Here is a 19244-nt window from a genome sequence, read left to right as displayed (position 1 = left end):
ATAACATTACAGCGTATGCACACAGGTGCTCACTGTATGCCAATATTGTACCCAGACGTTTGTCTGTATTAACTTGATTAGAATCACACAGCCTAGAAATGGTGATGTCAAGTTTTAAATTTAAGTAGTCTGATTCAAGATGCCACCCTTTTAACTACTAACGCATACTGCCTCTCCTCTTAGAGCATATCACTTGCACTAGCTGAAGACTTTCTTTAATGCAAGAAAGTGTAGAAAAGCAGCAATTGCAAAGAAGCAGGGCCTTAGGGTAGACAGCCCGGCTCCTAGGCCACCTGAGGTCCCACCCAGACCACACCTGCCCTCTGTAAGCTACATTTTTCCCATCTTTTGTGGTCATTTGCAATTGTCTTTGGACTGACTGCTTCGATTTTTTTTTTTTTTTTTTTTTTTTATCTTTTGTTTTCTTCTTCTATTTTGGGAGGAACTCCTTGCACTTTTGACCCGGGCGCTCAATTCTCAAGCCCACGTGTTTCCTGTTTCTCCATCCTCGGGGCTGGGCAAGACGGGGCGAGCCTGCGCAGTAGCGGCCTCAGACCCGCCCCTTGACGCTGGACCTCGCTGGTCCCTTCCGGCTTGCCGTCTTCGCAGGCATGGCGGCCTCCGCGCTCCCCGCGTGGCTGGTTCTGCAGCCGGGGGCCAGGACCCTGCGGGCCTTCTCCACCGCCGTGTCTCTGGTCACTGGCGCTCCCGCACCAAGCCCGCGTGAGTGTCTGCTGTGTCTCCTCCGGGCTTTGGGGGAGGTGAGAGGGCGGAATACCGGACCCATGATGGCCGCCGCAGTGGCGGTGCCAGCGCCTTCGGGGGGAGGCCGGTGGGTCCTCTGCCAGCCAGCCTGTCGGTGTCCCACCTGGTAGGGAAACCGCGGGTGTGGATCTGCCCTCTGCGCCGCGTGTCGCCCGGTTCCTAGCCGCCAATTTCTGCTTCTGGGTCCTCTGGGCGCGGCGAGCTTGCTTCTTCTCTCCTTCATGACCTGGCGCTTTCTGGTGCTCCCCCCCCCCACCCCCCCAGGGCCACTGGCGCGGGGACTCTCGGTAGTCACGGTGATGTTTGTTGGGCAGTGTTGAACCACGGATTTTCCCTAAATTTAAGAAAAGCGTACAGCTGTCGTAGAACAAACTTCAGCTCTGAATTGCAGGCCTAGCTACGCCACCAAAAGGGGTGACCTTCATTCACTAGGCATTATCGAAGTGATCTTCATTCAAGAGAGATTATAGGGATGCCCGATACCGTTCGTGCCCTGGGAGTCTAGTGGAAATTTTGGGTGTTAATGGAGAAGTGCTGTGCAGTGTGATGCTGGAACAGAAGCGTAAAGGGAGTAGTAACAGGAGCATTGAGGAGGAGCCCTCAAGAGTCAGGAAAAGCTCAGTCAAGGGGGCATGGCCAGGCCTTCACCGGGTCCTATGAGTGCTACCTCCTATAATATCTCTAATCTTCATACTACTAACAGCCCCGTCTAGGCCATTGTCTCTCACTGTCTCTCACTCTACAGTAGTTTCTTTACTGATCCCTATTTCTGTTCTTACTTTCCTGCATTGGGTTCTCGCAATACCCAGAGTGAAGTGTTCAAATTTTATCTTGCCACTCCCTTGTTCAAAGGGAGCAAGCTTTAAGATATCTTGCTTTAAGATAACTGATAAATTCCTTAATGCATTGTAGTGGCTCTTCATAATCTTAACACTTGTCTTTTTTTAAATTTTCATTCATTCATTCTCCAAGTACTTTACTTCTATGTGCCAGGCAGCGTTCTAGATACTGGGATACAGCAAGGCCCCTCACCCTATGAAGTTTACGTTCTTTTGGGGGAAGTCAGGCTGTAAACATGTAAAACAACTAAATACAATGTCAGGTAGTGATTAGTGCTCTGAAGAAAAATAATGCAGGGTGTTGAGAATGATAGATTGGGGAGTAGTGGCTACAGGGTACAGGATAAGATAGGGTTTCAGGAAAGACCTTCCTGGGAAAGTGACATTGAGCAGAGCCCAGAACCATGCCGAGATCCAGGAGTAAGAGCACTGTTGGCATAGGGAACTGCAAATGCAAAGGCCCAGAAGTGCAAACAAGTTTGGGGTGTGACCAAGGAACAGAAAGGCCAATGTGGCTGGAAGGAAGTAAGCAGAGAGGAGAGTGGAGGTATAAGACATCAGAAAGATTAGTAATGGCCTGATCTTGGAAAGGCTTGTAGGTATTTGGCTTTGATTTTATTATAAGTTTGGGATCACATTGGAAAGTTTTGAACAGGAAAATGATATGATGTGATTTACATTTTTAAAAGATCACTGGCTACTGCGTGGAGAATAACTTGAGGGGGTAAGAGTGGAAGCTGGTAGTAGTCCAAATGAGATGACGGTGACTTGGATTGAGGTAATAGTGGAGATGGTGGTGTGGTTGGATTTGGGATATATTTTGAAGGTAACAGAACTTCCTGGGGGATTTGATATGGGGCTTGAGGAAAAAAGTCTCAAGGAAGCTGGTTAGATTTTTGTCCTGAGAAATTGGATGAATGGCGATTCCGTTTACAGGGAGTGGGAAGACTGGAAGAAGGAGATCGAAAGCTCTGCCAATGATGCATTATAGTTGAGATGCCTATTAAATATTTCCAACCTCTTTTCTCAGTCCTCTCTCTGTTCTACTCTTAAATTGCAGTCATAGGGAACTTACTGTGGTTTTCCGTCTTCTCCCTCTCTCTAGAATACTTTTTTTCACTTGCCTATTCCCATGGCTACCTCCTCCTCATCCTTAAGGTTTTAGCGTGAAGTCCACTTCTTCAGGGAGATTTTCCCCAGCTGATTGAGTTCAGTGACCTGCTATGTGTCATCATTAGTACTTATCACTGTTTATTGAAATTACTTGTTAAATAGTTGTCTTATTTGACAGACTTTACATTCTTTGAGAACAAGGACTGTATTTCACTTGTTCATTGCTGCCCTCCTAGTTTTCTGGTACACAGTATCACTTAAATAATTTTTGAATGAATAAATGAATTAATAATGAGGGATGAATAAGAATTTGTCAGATGAATTAATAAGGTGGAAAGGAGGAAGGGAACAGAAGCCAGGCAGATGGAAGGGAAACACAATCCAGGGAGAGAGAACAGAAAGTACAGAGAAAGACTAAAGAACCTGGTACTGGAAGTTCAGTGTAGTTGTGGGCGTTTGTGAAGGGAGATGAAGCTAGAGATAAAGGTTCAGAGTATGAAGAGTCTTGTATGCTATGCTACTGTCACAACTCCTTGGTCCTTAGTTTTCTTGATTATAAATGCCCTCTAAATAAGAATAATAATAGTACTTATTGTGAAGAATAATATTATAATAATGAAAAGCATTTAACAGCGTCTGGCATGTGAAAGTGCTCAATAAATATAGCTGTTATTTCAGTATTGCAAACCATTTAGAGAGGCATAAAGTAATATTTTAAAAGGTATATGCTGTATATAAGTGCTCTACCTTCGTCTACAGCCATGTGATTTATTAGGAATGGCTGTGATTTTTGTTATGGGCGTTATTGTAGCATTGGCAGTTCTAATATACAATGGAGAAGGAAAAACTGAAGGGTCTTTTTTTGGTAGAAAGAACAGAATAATTCCAAATATGAGCAACTATGTATCTTTAAAGATGCAAAAAACTTATTTCTAACGGGATATTTTAACTCAGGAAAATTAACCTTAAAATTTATTGAAAATATTTTTTTCAGCTTTATTGAGATATTGACATATTACAGATGTAAGTATAAGGTGTACAGTGTCATGATACATGTGTATATTGCAAAATAAGTACCACAATAGTTAGTTAACACCTCCTCCATCCCCTCCCATAATTATCTTTTGTGTGTATGTGTATGGTGATAACGTTTAAGATTTACTCTCAACAACTTTCAGGTATGTGGTACAGTATTTTATTATTGCTAACTGTAATCACAGTGCTGTACATTAGACACCCAGAACTTACTCATCTTATTGCTGAGAGTTTTTACCCTTTGACCAGCATCTCCCTATTCCCACCCCCAACCCCCAGCCCCTGGCAACCACCATTCTACTTTCTGTTTCTGTGGTTTCAGCTTTTTTGGATTCTGCAAGCAAGTGAGAACATACAGTGTTTCTCTTTCTCTGTCTGACGTATTTCACTCAGGATAATGCCCTCAGGGTCCATCCATGTTATCACAGATAACGGGATTTCCTTCTTTATGGCTGAATAATATTCCACACACAATGTTTTCTTCATCCATCCCATTTGTTGATGGATACTAAGGTTGTTTCCATGTCTTAGCTGTTGTGAATAATGCTGCAGTGAACACAGGAGTTCAGATATCTCTTCAATATTCATTTCCTTTGGCTGGTTATCTAGAAGTGGAATTGCTGAATCATATGGTAGTTCTATTTTTAATGTTTAGAGGAGCCGCCATACTGTTTTCCATAGTGACTGTACCAGTTTACGTTCTCACCAGCAGTGCTCAAGGGTTCCCTTTTCTCCACATCCTTGCCAACACTTGTTTCCTGTCTTTTTGATAACAACCATTCTAACAGATGTGAGATGATATCTCATTCTAGTTTTGATTTGAATTTCCCTGATGATTAGTGATGTTGAGTACCTTTTCATGTACTTATTGGCCATTTGTATGTCTTCTTTGGGAAAATGTCCGTTCAGTTCCTTTGCCCATTTTTTTAATTGGATTGTTTGTTTTTTGCTCTTGAGTTGTATGAATTCCTTATATATTTTAGATATTAACCTCTTATCAGATAGATGGTTTGCAAATAGAAAATATTTCTTTAGATGATAAATTCACTGTATCTGCAATCATAGTACAGCTTTATATTCAAATAAGTGGGGAATTTTCTTAACTATTTCTGACTTTTCATTTTCATTAAGATGATTTAGTCCCTGAGCTTACGGAGAATGGATTATTGTTTCGTTTTTATATTACTGAATACCTTAAATTATGTTAAAATTATGGATCATGATCAATGTGGAACAACTCTACGTTATCAAATTCTCTGTAATTATTGTGTTGTCTTTTAGGTACAACAGAAAGAACATCCAAACATGAAAGGCCACTGAGAAGAAAGGTAAACAATTAATGTATTTTAGTATATGCTGTCTTAATGGTTCTCAAGTTCTAAACTGAGGCAGATATTCACGATGAGGTAGGAGGGTGTTGCCAGAGAAGGCTTCCCAAGGGGATGTATACTCGGTCACTACCACAGTCCTGACTCTGGTCTTCAACTGATTTTTGGAAGTACTCTGAGAATGAATCATCTTTGAGAGGTGAACTCACATACTCCCAGGAAAAAGGTATATAAACCAGAATATAGAATTATTTTTGATGATGCCTTTAACAGTTATGCGGCCTGGAATGTATGCATTAATCTAACTCATTTGGTCTCACCTGTGGGCATCTCACTGGAGGAATCCAAATTTTAAGGTCACTTTGGGAGCATGGAGTCAGAACAAAGGCACTTTAGTTGAAAGTTAAATGGCACCATTATAATCGTCTAGATTGGTCATTTTCACAGGAATATTATCTGTTTCCAGGACATACACTACGTTGGTTTTTATATTGCTTAGATGGGCATAGCTGAATTTTGCCTTTTCAAACCCTCTGGCCATCCCCTTCTATCAAATACAGTTTAAAATATGTATATATTTTAATATGATTGACTAAGCTATCATGTGGCTATTCTCTGGGCCTAGGAGACATATTATTTCTCATTGTGTATTTATCCAATTAGTTTAACCCTAATTTACTTATTTTCCAAGTTCTTATTCTTTATTTCCTTATTTCTTGTTTCCTTTATTTCTAAGTTCTCAATGTCACCTCGTGTACTGACTTCTGTCAAAGAAATTTTAAAAATTATTTCAAAATATATTGTTACCCCTTCATAAACAAAATGTAAAAAGTTTGCTAAAAGTCTAAGTAAATAAATAAGAGAAATTTTTTGCAAGGGAAATGTGCTATTAAAGAGGATCCTTGCGAGAGAGTTTGAGAGAACTGCAGAGATATTTAGGTAGGTTTGGTGTTTTTTCATTTGAACAGCAGCTGCTTTGTGGGGGGTCAGATTTTATGTAGGTTGCAATTCTGCTTATATTTCTTTTAATTGCAGCTTTTTTGCTTTAAAATTAAAGAACATGTTCGTATTGAAAATATTAAACTATTTTATGTTCCTTAGGCACTACCTCCTAGGACAGAGAAAATGGCTGTTGACCAGGACTGGCCTAGTGTTTACCCCGTTGCAGCACCGTTTAAGCCCTCTGCAGTACCTCTTCCTATTCGAATGGGTTATCCAGTAAAACAGGGGGTGCCCATGGCAAAGGAGGGAAATCTAGAACTTTTAAAGGTAAGATGAGTTGCTGGTTCCTTGGCTAACACTTACATCTAAATAAATGCTGGTCCCTTTCCCAATCCCCCCCAGCCGCCCCATACTTAAAGGTGTGGTATGTAACAACCTATTGTACTTTAATTTAAATTTTTTTTCAGGTAATAATGGATGTTATATTTTGATTATCCATGGTAAAGAAGACTCACAGAGTCCTAGGCATTTAAGAATATAATTAATTGATCCTTTGGGTTCTCTTTTGGCTTTTTGTTTTCTATTACATCTTTTCTATATTGTTTGTTTCAAGTGGAATGAAGAAAAGTGAAATCACAAGTTGAGATTGAGAATTGGGGGGTGAAGCTTCTACTTTTAAAAGATAGATTTTAAAACTTCCCAGAAAGGTAGAATATTATTTAATATTATTGTTATATTCCTTAAACTTCTTTATTTCTTGAAGCAAACTAGGTCAGTTGATAGCATCTGTAATGATTTATGAGCAGCAGATTCTCAGAGAAGATACAAATAGGTTTAGCCTGGGAATGTATGTCTTAGATGGTTTCCTTTTACATACAATGGAATTATCATCAACTAACTGTGTTTTCCACTAAATGAGAGTCTTTGTGAAAAAACAGAAAAATTTGCTAAAAGTTGATGGTAAAAAATGAGATGGTAACATGGAGAAGGGTTGTCTCCTGCTGGAGACAGGCAAATGAAATTTGGAAATGGGAATGTTTCAAGAGACAAAACAAACATGGAGGAAACTGATCTTTTTTTCAGTGAGTGAGGAAAAGTGAACTTAGTTTGAAGAAAAGATCATTGGAAAATAGCACTAGGTGAGAGAGAGTAGCAATATATTTGTAATAATGGTTGTGAATGGAGTTTTTTGGTTTTTTCTTTTCTTTTTTTTTTTTTTTTGTGAGGAAGATCAGCCCTGGTCTAACATCTGCCAATCCTCCTCTTTTTTTGCTGAGGAACACTGGCCCTGGGCTAACATCCGTGCCCATCTTCCTCCACTTTACATGGGACGCCGCCACAGCATGCCTTGCCAAGTGGTGCGTTGGTCCGTGCCCGGGATCCCAACTGGCGAACCCCGGGCCACCGCAGCGGAGTGTGCACACACACTTAACGGCTTGCGCCACCAGGCCGACCCCAGTGAATGGAGTTTTAATAAACATAAAAATCCAAATATTTAATGCATGCCATCCCCTTTAAGAATCACCTATATGCTTAGTTGAATGATCTGGTCTATTCTTAGTGAGTCCATTGAATAAACTTATTAACTGAGGTGAAAATGCAAAGTGCATAGAACAGTGCCAATATAAAGGCTATTTAAGCATTAGCTATTATTTTTTTCCTTTTATGATTATGAGATTATATTTTCATGTTTCAAAAATAAAAGTATAGAAAATGAAGTCACCCACCCCAGAATCCCAATTTTCAGTGCCTATTTTCTCTAGATTAAAATAAACACTTTCTGATCAACACTCAAGATTCCAGGCATCATGTTTGGGGTAACTTTCTGTTTGTTCAAATTTTCTTTGCAAATGAGTTTCTTTAAACTAAAGTTTCTCTTTAGATGCTTAACATTATTTACGTAATATGCTAGGAAATGTTAATTATTTGAAGGAATCAAATCTCTAACCTTTCCTAAATTTCCGTTGGCTCCATGAGGGATTACGTAGCCTCTCAAGGTATTGTAAAGATATTCCCAACTTCATTAAATTGTTTAGTTAAGATTTGCTAGCTTCATTTATTCATCCATTCGATTCATAAAATGTCTATTAAGTACAAAGTGGAAAATGTATCACCGTGCTATGTATTCCAGGGGAATTAGGACAGTTAAACAATGATTTGTGTCCTTAAGTGCTTTCGGTTTTATAAGGGAAATATGTACACCTATAGAGTCGTGGAAGGAAGAATACTATAAAATTTTTTTTTCCCATCATCATTGTCATAAGATACTTGGTACTGAATCTGTATTTCAGGGAATTCATTTCTTGAATTTACACCTGAGACATAGAATTAATATTGAAAAAAAAACTATCAGATTTTATTTATTACAAGGTTTGTTGGGCCTGTGATTTAGTTTTATGAAAAAATTGTCTTTTTCATGTTTTTGAGACATATAGCTAATTTATCTGTTAAAATGCTCTGTTTTAGATCCCCAATTTTCTGCATTTGACTCCTGTAGCAATTAAAAAGCACTGTGAAGCTCTTAAAGGTAAGTGGTTGTTTTGTTATATGAATTTAATATTGACTTTGAACATAGGAATCTCATTTCTAGTGATAAAGAGGTCAATTCATCAAAAGAATATAACATTTGTAAATATTTATGCACTCGAAATAGGAGCACCCAAATATATAAAGCAGATATTACTAGAACTGAAGGAAAAAGTAGGTAGCAATACAATAATAGTAGGGGACTTCAGTACCCCACTTTCAGCAATGGATACGTCATCCAGACAAAAATATCAGTAAGGAGACATTGGACTTAAACTACCTTAGACTAGGTGGACTTAACAGACATTTACAGAACATTCCATCCAACAGCAACAGAATACACATTCTTCTCAAGCACACACGAAACATTCTCCAGGATGGATCATACATTAGGCCACAGAATAAGTCTTAATAAATTTAAGAGGACTGAAATCATATCAAGCATCTTTTATTTTTTATTTATTTATTTATTTTTTTGTGAGGAAGATTGGCCCTGAGCTAACATCTGCCAATCCTCCTCTTTTTGCTGAGGAAGACTGGCCCTGGGCTAACATCCATGCCGATCTTCCTCCACTTTATATGGGATGCCGCCACAGCAGGGCTTCACAAGTATTGTGTCGGTGCGCGCCCAGGATCCGAACCGGTGAACCCCGGGCTGCCACAGTGGAGCACACGCACTTAACCACTTGCGCCACCGGGCCGGCCCCAAGCATCTTTTATAATCCAGTGGTATGAAATTAGAAATCTATTACAAGAAGAAAACTGGAAAATTCACAAATGTGTGGAGATTAATCAACATGCACCTAAACAAATATTGGTTCAAAGGAGAAATCAAAATAGAAATCAAAAAATATCTAGAGACACATGAAAATGGAAACACAACGTACCAAACCTTGTGGGATGACCCAAAAGCAGTTCTAAGAGGAAGTTTATAACAGTAAATGCCTACATTAAGAAAGAAGAAAGGTCTCAAATAAACAACCTAACTTTACACCCTTAGGAATTAGAAAAAGAAGGACAAACAAAGCCCAACATTAGTAGAAGGAAGGAAATAACAAAGATTGGAGTAGAGATAGAGACTAAAAGGACAAAAGAAAAGATCACTGCAACTAAGAGCTGTTTTTTTGAAAAGATAAACAATGTAGACAAAGCTTTAGCTACACTCACCAAGAAAAACAGAGCTGACTCAAATAAAATTCTAAATGAAAGAGGAGACATTACAACTGATACCACAGAAATATAAAGGATCATAAGAGACTACTGTGAATAATTATATACCAACAAATTGGACAAGCTAGAAGAAATGGATAAATTCTTAGAAACATACAGTGTACCAAGACTGAATCAGGAAGAAACAGAAAATCTGAACAGCCCAGTTACTAGTACAGAGATTGAATCAGTGATCAAAAACCTCCCACCAAAGAAAAGTCCACAACCAGATGGCTTCAAGCCTGGTGAATTCTACTAAACATTTAAAGAATTAATACCATTCTTTCTCAAACTTTCCCAAAAAATAGAAGAGGAGGAAAGATCCAAACTCATTTTACAAAGCCAGCATTGCCTGAATACCAAAACCAGAAAAGGACAGTATAAGAAAAGAAAATTACAGGCCAATATCCCTGATGAACACAGATGAAAAAATCCTCAACAAAATATTAGCAAACCAAATTTAACCGTGCATTAAAAAGGTCATACACCATGATCAAGAGGGATTTATTCCAGGGATGCAAGGATGATTCTACATCTGCAAATCAATCAGTGTAATAACACCACATTAAAAAAGTGAAGGATAAAAATCATATGATCATTTCAGTAGATGCAGAAAAAGCATTCGACAAAATCACCATCCTTTCCTGAGAAAACCCAACACAGTGGGTATAGAGGGAACATACTTCAACATAATAATGGCCCCATATGACAAGCCCACAACTAACATCATACTCAACAGTGAAAAGCTGAAAGCTTTTCCTCCAAGATCAGGACAAGACGAGGATGTCCATTCTCGCCGCTTTTATTCAACATAGTATTGGAAGACCTAGCCAGAGCAATTAGGCAAGAAAAAGAAATAAAAGGCATCCAAATTGGAAAAGAAGAAATAAAATTGTCTCTCTTTGCTGATGACGTGTTTTTTATATAGAAAACCATAAAGACTCCACCAAAAACACTGTTAGAATTAATAAACAAATTCAGTCAAGTTGCAAGGTACAAAGTCAATACAGTTATGCTCTGCATAATGATGTTTTGGTCAAAGGTGGACCACATATATGATAGTGGTCCCTTAAGATTAGTACCATATAGCCTAGGTGTGTAGTAAGCTATACCATCTAGGTTTGTATAAGTATACTCTATGACGTTTGCACACAATGAAATTGTGTAATGACGCGTTTCTCAGAACGTATCCCCATCGTTATGCGACTTGTGACTATGTACAAAAATCTTTTGCATTTCTATACACTAACAGTGAGCTATCAGAAAGAGAAATTAAGAAAACAATCCCATTTACAATGATATCAAAAAGAGGAAAACACTTAGAAATAAATTTAACCAGGGAGGTAAGAGATCCGTGCACTGAACACTATAAGGCATTGATGAAAGAAATTGAAGAAGACACAAAGAAATGGACAGATACTCACGCTCATGGATGGGAAGAGTTAATATTGTTAAAATATCCAAACTACCCAAAGCGATCTACAGATTGAGTGCAATCTATCAAAATTCCAATGAACGTTTTTCACAGAAATGGAACAAACTCCTAAAATATTTATGGAACCACAAAAGACCCTGAATAGCCAAAGCCGTCTTGAGAAGGAAGAACAAAGCTGGAGGCATCACGCTTCCTCATTTCAAACTATGTTACAAAGCTATAGTAATCAAAACAGTATGGTATTGGCATAAAAACAGACACGTACCTCAGTGGAACAGAATAGAGAGCCCAGAAATAAACCCACGCCTATATGGTCAGTTAGTGTACAACGGAGGAGCCGAGAATACTCAGTGAGGAAAGGATAGTCCCTTCAATAAATGGTGATGGGAAAACTGGACGGCCACATGCAAAAGAAGAAAAATGGACCATATTCTCATACCATACACAACAATCAACTCAGCATAGATTAAAGACTTGAATGTAAGACCTGGTACCATAAAACTTCTAGAAGAAAACATAGGGCATAAGCTTCTTAACATTGGTCTTGGCAATGATTTTTTGGATTTGACACCAAAAGCAAGGGCAAGAGAAGCAAAAATAAACAAGGGGGACTACATCAAACTAAAAACTTCTGTACAGTAAAGAAAACCATTAACATAATGAAAAGGCAGTCTATGGAATGGCAGAAAATATTTGCGAATCATCTATCTGATAAGGGGCTAATATCCAAAATATATAAAGGACTCCTACAACTCAATAGCAAAAAAAAAGCCAATCTGATTAAAAAATGGGTGGAGGAACTGAATAGACATTTTTCTAAAGAAGACACAGATGGCCAATAGGTGCATGAAAAGGTGCTCAACATCACTAATCGTCAGGGAAATGCAAATCAAAACCACAGTGAGATATCACCTCACACCTGTTGGAATGGCTATCATCAAGAAGACAAAAGATAAGTGTTGGCAAGGAGAAAAGAGAACACTTGTGCACTGTTGGTGGGAATGTAAATTGGTGCAGCCTCTGTGGAAGACAGTGAGGAAACATTAAAAACAGAGTTACTATATGATCTAGCAATCCCACTCCTGGGTATGTATCCAAAGGAAATGAAAATAGAATATTGAAGAGATATCTGAATTCCATGTTCATTGCAGCATTATTCACAACAGCCAAGATGTGGAAACAACCTAAGTGTCCATCAGTGGATGAATGGATAAAGATGTGTATATATATACAATGGAATAATCAGTCATGAGAAAGAAAGACATCCTGCCATTTGTGACAATATGGATGGACCTTGAGGGCATTATGCTAAGTGAAGTATGTCAGACAGAAAGACAAATAGTGTATGATATCACTCATATTTGAAATCTAAAAAAGCTGAAGTCATAGAAACAGAAAGTAGAGTGGTAGCTACCAGGCACTGAGGGGTGAGGGGAAAAGGAAGATGTTGTTCAAAGAGTACAAACTTCCAGTTATAAGATGAGTAAGTTCTGGGGATCTAATGTACAGCATAAGTGATTACAGTTAATAATACTGTGTTATATAACTGAAAGTTGTTAAGAGAGTAGATCTTAAATATTCACTACAAAAAAGGAATGGTAATTATATGATGTGATACAGGTATTAGCTAATGCTGTGGGGTCATAATTTTGCAATATATGTGTATCAAATCAACAAGTTGTATACCTTAAACTTACACAATGTTTTATTTTAATTATAGCTCAATAAAGATGCCGGGAAAAGGAATCCCATTTCTAATATACTGTATAGCCTTATATTCTGAATTATTGCTGGTTTCTCCTTTTTTTAAGAAGGATTTTTAAGTTGTTTTCAGTGAATTGTTAGATGTCAAATCTGCAATTCTTTTTTTTTTGCAGACCACTCTACAAGGTGCTATGAATAATAAATAGAATCAGAAATCATAATCCTTGCTCAGGTAGGTTAGGGACTTACTGTTGAATTGTAGAAAGCGTATACATAAAAAGGCTGAAGAAAATATTGCAGAATGTTGACGACAGATGCAAACTGATGTGATACAAACTGAAGATAGTGTAGAAGAATCTGAGTAGCTGAGTAGTCAGTAGGGTCAGTAATGGAATACTTTGCAGAGAAGAGTTATCTCAAAGAAATTGTTTAAAACGTTAAAGAAATTAGAAGTGATATATACCTGCGGTAACATCATAGAGTAGAAGAGCTGATGATGAAAAGCAATAGTCACATGCTTCTCCTTTTCCACCCCAGCCCTTCATTCCAGAAGTCTTCTCTTTTAATCATTATTCAGATCTGGTAATTTATATATGTATTCTCTCTCTTTGTATATATAATATTATGTATTCTCTCTCCATATATATAAAGAATGTATTTAGTATGTATACTCCATATATAGTATCTATAGTCATATAAATTATATGTAGTTTTATATATATAAAATGGAAGTACTCACCTGAATGTGATTATGCCTCCAGTTCTACATTTATTAAATTTCAATAATATCTGTTGATTCCTAGATATAAAACATAGATTTTATTCATTTCCACTACTGTCTGTCTTCTTCCCACATGCATAGAAGTAAGGCAAAAAACATTTTTTTGTTCATGGTTCTATGTGTGTTTTCATTATATATATATATATATATATATATATATATATATATATATATATATATATACTCTTACTCTTGAAATGAGGGAAGAAAAATCTCTTCTATCTCCTTTCATTTATGTAGTCTTCTAGTTTGGCACATTAGGATACATTTCTATCCCTTTAGATTGTATGTTTCTATATTCATTAGTGCCCGGTATTAGACTGACACTGATCACTGTTCCCATATTTGTGGCCCATTTGGCACAGATCATATGTCACTTTTTGATCCTTTGTAGAGCCGGTTAACAAATACACTACACTGTGATAAATTCCATTTTTCTTCTTTTTAAACATTATTTTTACATGTGCATTTATAATCTAAAAACTGGTCATTGTGATGAGATAGTCCTAAAATACTTCATAATTTTTAGATGAAAGGCTTTCATACAGCACATTCAGAAGAGCAGCATTATGTTTTACAGTATTTAAAGTGAGTGTTTTAATCTTAATTTTGCCTTTACACTTCTGCCAGCTTCTGGATTTAGATTGTATCTTCCAAATAACTCAAAGACTTTTCAAGTATTTCTTCTCAGTTCTCTTTCAAAATAGGTCAATTCAGATTTTATATCTAACTTGCAAATGGAAAATCTGAAGCACAAGAAAGTTAGGTAATTTACCAAAACTTTAATAATCAGTGGCAGAAGTTAAGTAGAAACCAAGGTCTTCAGAAGTCTAGTCTATTGCTCCACCTATCAGATGAATAAAAGGCTAATAGGGGTCTATTTTGTACTTTCCAGTTGTCTGTGTTTTTTAAAACATATAATCAGGTAATTTAATTTAAAAGCTATAATTATCATCTAGTGATTGAAATGACTTATTCAAAGTTAAAAAAAAAAGATTTAGTACAAACCCATGAACTCATAAAATTCCCCAAACTAGTCTCTCTCATAAATTGCTTGGCACTGTTGCATCTTACAGTGCAGGGTATTGGAATTAATCCATAATGGCAATGAAATTTAACCTCAGTAATCTTGGCTCTGTTCATTTTATTTAAATGTCAAAATGTTCGTAATTGCAAAGATATTTCTTTCCCCTCAAAGTGTCTGAGTATTGATCTCTTAAACAGGGTGTTTGGGGAATGGTGTGAGCTATACTTAATTTGCTAACATATATTTTCTCCCAGATCTTGGTGAGTCTCTCTAACCCAGAGTGACATTTTGCTGACTCGGAAATTAAAGCCTAAATGGGAGCTAAATATAGTACCTACTGTAAGAAAATTGTTAGCTTGAGGAAAACATTATTAGCAAAGTGCTCTTCACTGTCCCTTAGACCATCACCTAGAAGAGCGCCCCCGTCTGCCTACGATTGTGACCAGCCTCTCCTGCAGTCCTGCTTTTTTGGAGAAAGCATGGATCCGTGAGGTCTAATGTGCTTGACCTAAGAAACCAATCACTTTTAGCTATTCTTAGGATGAAGCTATTTAAGAACTGAGATTTCCATTGAGGGAAACCTGATAGTGCCAGAAATTTTCATCCCCAGCTGAGAGCCACACTAACTTGATAGGGATAGGGCAAAATGAAATCAGCTACCTATCTATGGACTCCCTCAATGCTGATAGCTGTGGGAGACTGGAAGCTATCTCATTTCCTTTTAAGTTTTCTCCCCCCATTTGAGGCCTGAGTTTACACCTCTGTGTTATGGAGATAGGTGGTGAGGAGTGTTCATGGTGCTTGGAATTTCCTATGTGGCCTACACCTCAGACCCAATCTCACCTTCCCTCTAGGCTAGCTGTCTTGCCTGAAGATGAGGACAAGTCTGTTCTTTCCTTTAGCCCGAGTGGCTCAGAAGTCATATAGAAGAAACATGAATTACTGTAAGGATCCATTTAAGGATGACATAGGTTTTTGTACCTGTTTCAGTTTGAGGCCCTACTCAACTCAATTTCTGAAAGAATGTTGACCACATTGCAATTCTCTCTTAGAGCTTTTTCAGGGCTTCTTTCAGTCCCCTTCAGCTGATCTTTAGTACTCTTCATTTGGGAGTAAATTAATATTATCTGTTGCCTTTTCAAAAGCAGTCATGCTCTGGACACTGTGAACTGTTTGCTTTTAGTTGGTGAGGAGGAATGAAATTGTCCCATAACAGATATGTGCAAAGCTCTTAAGAAGCTTCCGTCAAGTCACAGTTCCCTTTTAACTGAACATACTGCGCCCCACCAAACCTCAACTATCGAAATCATTCCCTCAATTAAATTCCCTAATTAGGATTCACCTAAGAAGAAAAGGGATGAGGGATGATTGATGATGTATGTGTAAATGGAGTGCAGAAGAGAATCTGTTCTTTCATTTCATGTCACCTTAGAGTGATCTCTCAATAATTTGATTTTGTCTAGTAGCATACATTACAATGAGAATTTACTTGCAAAACTATAATTGAGATAATTTTTAATTCTCAGATTTCTGCACTGAGTGGCCAGCTGCACTGGACAGTGATGAGAAATGCGAGAAGCATTTTCCAGTTGAAATTGAAACAGCTGATTATGTTTCATCAGGACCATCTGTTCGAAACCCCAAAGCACGAGTAGTAACCTTAAGGGTAAGAGATATTTTTTTAAATAAGAATTATTATAATACATTATTTAAAAATAGCATTTTGTATGTGTAGTTATAAAACTGATACATATTTACCATAGAAAATTTGGAAAATATAAAAGTGTTTTAAAGTATAAAATAAAATTGTCTATAATTCCACCACTCATAAGTACTATGACTATAGGAGCTCATTTTAGTATATATACAGTTAGCCTTTGTGTATATTAATGGGATGATACTGTATTTGATAAGTTATCTGCTTTTTTCATTTAACAATATGAATTAAAAATTTATGAATGTTATTAAACATTCTTTAATATTATTTTTAATGACTGCATAGAATAGTGTGTAAATGAGGGTCTGTTCTGTGCAAAGACAGTGTTTGAGGCTTGAGTCCAGTGTTGATCAGTTCAGACATACTCCTTCCTCTGAGACTGAGGTGGGAGATACAAACAAATAGTTCCATAATACAGATCTACTGTAATTTATTTAATTTATCCACATTATGGGACATTTAGGCTTTCTAACAGTTTTCTTTATTAGAAAAATATAATGAATATCCTTAGAGATTAATATTTGTGTATATTCCTAATTATGTTCCTAGGATAACTTCCTGAAAGGAGAACTGTCAGGTCAAAGGATGTAGATGTTTTGAAGTTTTTTTAATACATATTGTAAAAAGTCTTTTGATTATAAATTGTACTTCCTGTAGGAAATGTAAAAAATACAACACCAGCAGATTGTGCAAAAGCCTGTTTTTCTATACCCTCACCAACCTAGATATTATTATTACCTATCAATTTGATAGGTAAAAAATATATCTTATATTTAAAATTTGTATGTCTTTGAATTCCAAAGAGGGTGAGAATTTATTCCTTTGCAAAGTGTTTTTTTATTTGCCCATTTTGATGGTATATTGATTTCTTGTATACTTATTTTTTCTTTTTAATAAGAGCTTATTGAGGTAAAATTCACATATTATAGAATTCACCCTCTTAAAGTGTACAACTCAGTGGTTTTTGGTATATTGACAGTTATGCAACCATCACCACGACCTAACTCCAGAAATTTTCATCACCATAAAAAGAAACTCCATACTCATTATCAGTCACTTCCCATTTTCCCTCCTCTTCACCATCCCCAAACCCCTGTGAACTACTAATCTACTTTCTGTCTCTGTGGATTTGCCTCTTCTTGACATTTCATATAAATGAATCATATAATATGTATTCTTTCACTTAGAATAATACTTTCAGTGTTTCACCTGTTGTAGCATGTATCAGATCTTCATTCCTTTTTATTGTCAAATAATATTCCATTTTATGGATATACTGTATTTTATTTATCCATTCATCAGTTGGTAGACATTTGGGTTGTTTTCACTTTTTGGCTATTCTGAGCAATGCTGTTATGAGCATTTGTGTACAGGTTTTTATGTGGACATAAGTTTCCAGTTCTCTTGAGTATATACCTAGGAGTGGAATTGTTGGGTCACATGGTAACTCCATGTTTAACATTTTGAGGGGCTGCCAAACTGTTTTCCAAAGTGGCTGCACTATTTTACTATTTCATCAGCAACGTTTGAGGGTTCCAATTTCTCTGCATCCTCACCAATGATTGTTATTATCGGTCTTTTTAGTTTTTAGCCATTCTGGTGATGTAAAGTAGTATCTCATTGTGGTTTTGGTTTACATTTGCCTGATGACTAATAATGTTGAGCACCTTTTCATATGCTTATTGACCATTTGTATATCTTCTTTGGGGAAATGTCTATTCAAATTCTTTGCCCATGTTTTAATTGAGTAATTTGTCTTTATTCTTCACTTGTGTTTTTTATGTATTCTGGATACCAGTCCCTTATCAGATATATGACTTGCAAATATTTTTCCTCATTCTGTGGTTTGTCATCTCACTTTCTTGCTGGTCTCCTTTTAAGCACCAAAGTTTTAGTTTTGATGTCCAATTTATGTATTTTTTCTTTGTCTCTTGTGCTTTGGTGTCATATGTAAGAAACCGTTGTCTAATTCAAGGTCATGAAGATTTATTCCTATGTTTTCTTCTAAGAGTTTTGTAGTTTTGTTTCTTACATTTAGCTCTATGATCCGTTTAGTTAATTTTTGTATATGGTGTAAGGTAGGGATCCAACTTCATTCTTTCACGTGTGGATGTTCCTCTGTCTCAGCACTATTTGTTGAAAAGGCTACTCTTTCCCCATTGAATTGTCTTGGTACCCTTGTCAAAATGGTTTAGTTATTTTTTAACTTTTAACCTGGCTACATTACTAAATTCTGTTTTTCAACCTTTCATTATGAAAAATTTCAAATGTATGGAGAGGTAGAGTTGTATAATAAACACCCATGCACATTGCCCCTGGATTTAGTAATTCATATTTTGACAAATTTAAAATATTGAGTGCCTCATACACTCACACACACGCATGTGTTTTTGGTTTAAGTGTTTAAAATGACTAATAGCTGACATTTCACACTAAAATACTTCAGTGTGTTATCTCTAAAAATTAAAGAAATTTTTCCTGTATAATTCCAATATAATTAATACATCTAACAAAATTTTCAATAATTCTTTAATATCATCTAAAATATCTACTCCACATTCAGATTTCTCCATAGTCTCACAAAAATGTTTTTTAAAATAATTTTTTGTTTAAACCAGAATGCAGTCAAAGACTATTGCATTTGCTTGTACTGTCTCATGTCTTTTTAGATCTAGAGTAGCAAAGGACCTCACTACTACTCTCCCCACACCACTTGTTAAAGAGACAGATATTTTATCCTGTAGCATTTCCTACCTTCTGAATTTGTCTCAATACATCTTTATGTTGTTTACCTTATTTCTCTATCTCCTGTATTTCATATAA

At 36.7% G+C, this 19244-nt stretch overlaps 1 protein-coding gene across 4 annotated transcripts in view; it reads left to right on the top strand.

Moving 5' to 3' along the window:
• The first annotated feature begins 557 nt into the window (after nt 1–557).
• Nucleotides 558–19244, top strand: part of MRPS35 (mitochondrial ribosomal protein S35) — a 46682-nt gene continuing 27995 nt past the window's right edge. For all 4 annotated transcript variants that reach the window (XM_087442641.1, XM_014791397.2, XM_087442639.1 and 1 more), the window contains exons 1-5: nt 558–723; nt 5034–5080; nt 6182–6349; nt 8489–8549; nt 16231–16370. In XM_087442641.1, coding sequence (XP_087298767.1) covers nt 612–723; nt 5034–5080; nt 6182–6349; nt 8489–8549; nt 16231–16370 — 528 coding nt within the window. In that variant the 5' untranslated portion in view covers nt 558–611. The remainder of the gene's footprint in view (nt 724–5033; nt 5081–6181; nt 6350–8488; nt 8550–16230; nt 16371–19244) is intronic.

This window comes from Ceratotherium simum, chromosome 17 (genome assembly GCF_057802395.1).
Source record: "Ceratotherium simum simum isolate JZ-2026a chromosome 17, ASM5780239v1, whole genome shotgun sequence".
NCBI classification, from domain to species: domain Eukaryota; kingdom Metazoa; phylum Chordata; class Mammalia; order Perissodactyla; family Rhinocerotidae; genus Ceratotherium; species Ceratotherium simum.
The sequence above is the reverse complement of the archived record's forward strand: the minus strand, read 5'-3'. Positions and strand labels throughout refer to the sequence as shown.